Source organism: Lactuca virosa, chromosome 8, assembly GCF_052849685.1.
Source record: "Lactuca virosa cultivar CGN04683 chromosome 8, Lactuca_virosa_CGN04683_v6, whole genome shotgun sequence".
Lineage (NCBI taxonomy): Eukaryota > Viridiplantae > Streptophyta > Magnoliopsida > Asterales > Asteraceae > Lactuca > Lactuca virosa.
This window is the reverse complement of record NC_136433.1, coordinates 214,407,547-214,410,147: the sequence shown is the minus strand read 5'-3', so window position 1 is coordinate 214,410,147 and position 2,601 is coordinate 214,407,547. Positions and strand designations below refer to the sequence as shown.

Below are 2,601 nucleotides of genomic sequence, written 5' to 3'. Positions count from 1 at the left end.
CTCGTGCCCACCTGGGGACACCAAATAGATCCGTCTTTGTAACACAAAAAAAAATGTGATAACATATTGCTAGAATAATCATTTTTTTTCAAATAGCATGTCATCTTGGTAAAAGGTATATGTCATCATGTTCGAACATTTTTAACAGTATTCCATATACTTTTACATAAGTCGTTAATTGATGTGAGAATATAATCTTTAAAGGATCTTTGTGAATTCCTCAAGCATTGTCATTTCAGAATCCATGTTTAATTTGGATCATCCATAACAAGATTGTCGATTGATTCCTTCAACCGTGCATCACAGACAATAATTAATGAATAGATTTGCAACAAGCTACCATCCACCTTACATTTAAATTGCTATTAAATTGTTGATGAATGGAATCCCTGTTTCAAACAAAGGGCTGAATAACAAGTTGTACATCTTGAAGCAAACACATGACAAATTAATTAACACATGAGATGAGTGAAAAAGGGCTTGAAACATATCCGATCAAGAACAACAACAAAAGCCATGATGAGTTGAGGGTCGAAACCTGGCTTCACCACCAGGGTAAATACTTCTTCACTCAACATTATCGTACTACCAGTGCTGTTACTGCCACCACTCATCATCGCCGCTCCCGGAGCTGTTCTCTTCCTCATAATTTTGGCCGCCACTTCTCCGCTACGGGTGCTCTTGATCTTGCAATTACGATTCCAAAACGAACCCTCTATTCTGAAATCAGGTTTGCGTAATAGTTTTCTTGAATCACAACCACCGCCACCACCTGCTTCCGATTCTGCATGATGATGGTTTTGGTGCTCAGTTGTCGTGCCTGTGAAGAAGACTTCAGCCTCGCATTCATCTTGCTCGTTTTTTGTTCTTCCTAAAACCATCATAGAGGAAGATGGTCTCCTCATCATGAAGATTCTTCTGTTGCTCTTTGATGATACGTTATCATCTTCTCTATATATACATCCATTCCACTGGTTTTGAATACTGAAAATCTGAATTTACATAAATATAAATTTGATAATATATAATCAATATATCCGTATAGTTTGCATCTGCATGATTAAGAAGATACGTACCTGTGGTTTGAGGGTAATTAACGGATTGCCGGATCCGTCCATGAGGACAAGAGCACCACCACCGCTACCACCTCCACCACATCCGGCGCCACCGTTAGTGTTAACAGAAGAGCAAGACCAGCGGCTTCGAACATGGCTGTTCCTGGAGTAGTTGTCAACGCGGAAAGCCAGCTTTCCATTGCGGTCATACACAGTGAACCCATCAGTGCCATGGAAGCTCATGCTCGATCGTTTCCATACAGTAAGAGTCGTGTGTTTTGGACTTGAAACTGGAACTGGGACCGGGTCCAGATGATCATGATCATCGCTTGTTAGGCGATTTAATCCGCTTTTGTTTTCCAAAGATGGATGAATTCTAGACATTCCTCTCTTTCTTGAATTCACAACTGGCAATCTAGTGATTATAGTTTAAATATTTCTGGGAGATGAATTCGATGCGAGTCTAAGCGGCCAATTTGGAGCTTATAGATCCTATTTTTCGTATATCAACAATGTTAATTTACAAAAGTACTATATATAGACAAAAGATGAATATATAATATACAAAAGTACTATATAACTAAAACAAAAAGGAACTAAGAAACCAATGTTATCTTTATATTTATCCTTTTAAATTTTTACATAGATGTGTATATACCAATTATATACATAAAAACTCACCTTTTTTCAGTTTCTTTTTACTGGAAAAAAAAATAAAAAATTAAAATTCATAATTTTTTTAACCTTTATTAATAGACATTTTTGTATCAATATATATAAAAAAAACTATTTTTTCTTCAAATTATAAGTTCAAGTCACATTGTGAAATGTGGAATATGAAGTGTAGCATTTTTTTTTTATAAAAGTTAATCCGTATGTGAATGATTGTACTCATTTTTTTCAATAGTTATTAATCATTCACTAATTAGTTGTTAACATATATTTTTTCAATAGTTAATATTCAATGTGAATTATCATTATGTACAAGTCATAAACATATTTTTTTTCGATCATTAACATTCAATGTAAATTATCATCATGTACAAGCATCGTATATTATCTATCAATTTCTTGTTCTACATGACTGCTATTCACATGTCAATAATGAATATGAATGAAAATTGTCTATGTAAACGATCTTTGATTTAGATATGTCGAATTTACATATGAAGTCGAAAAGATATTGACATTCACATGTAATCTGACTAAATTCATATGTGAATCTAAGTAATTAATATTATTTTCTTTTACTATTTCAATATTTTGATCATACAATTACAAATGAATTTAACGAGACTCGCAAATCAAAAACGGATAAAACAATAGCCATTTTCATGTAAATTAATAAGTATTATGAGAATGTAAGAGCGTATTTGGAGCATCAGGTTAACACTACAAGAATAGAGTCCTATGCAGACGACACCTATCCAGACGACACATGTCGTCGGCAAAAGTCGACCTATATCGACGACATGTCGTCGGTACAACGTTTTAAAACATTGACCATCTGCCTTTGACCAGAAGAGCTATGCCGACGACAAGTCGT

At 34.4% G+C, this 2,601-nt stretch overlaps 1 protein-coding gene across 1 annotated transcript; it reads right to left on the bottom strand.

Moving 5' to 3' along the window:
• Positions 1-284: 284 nt before the first annotated feature.
• LOC145133131 (protein LURP-one-related 5-like) lies at positions 285-1,582 on the bottom strand. Its single transcript, XM_079068064.1, has 2 exons — positions 1,077-1,582; positions 285-992 (listed from the first exon to the last, which is right to left on the bottom strand). Exons 1-2 carry the CDS (start codon positions 1,437-1,439, stop codon positions 453-455), a joined length of 903 nt encoding a protein of 300 aa, XP_078924190.1. The 5' UTR covers positions 1,440-1,582; the 3' UTR covers positions 285-452.
• Between the last annotated feature and the right edge of the window lie 1,019 nt (positions 1,583-2,601).

Excerpts from the sequence above, each read along its gene's own strand:
- LOC145133131 (XM_079068064.1), bottom strand. The coding sequence starts at position 1,439 with ATGTCTAGAATTCATCCATCTTTGGAAAACAAAAGCGGATTAAATCGC. Across the intron at positions 993-1,076 it reads TAATTACCCTCAAACCACAG|ATTTTCAGTATTCAAAACCA; the intron begins GTACGTATCTTC and ends ATGTAAATTCAG.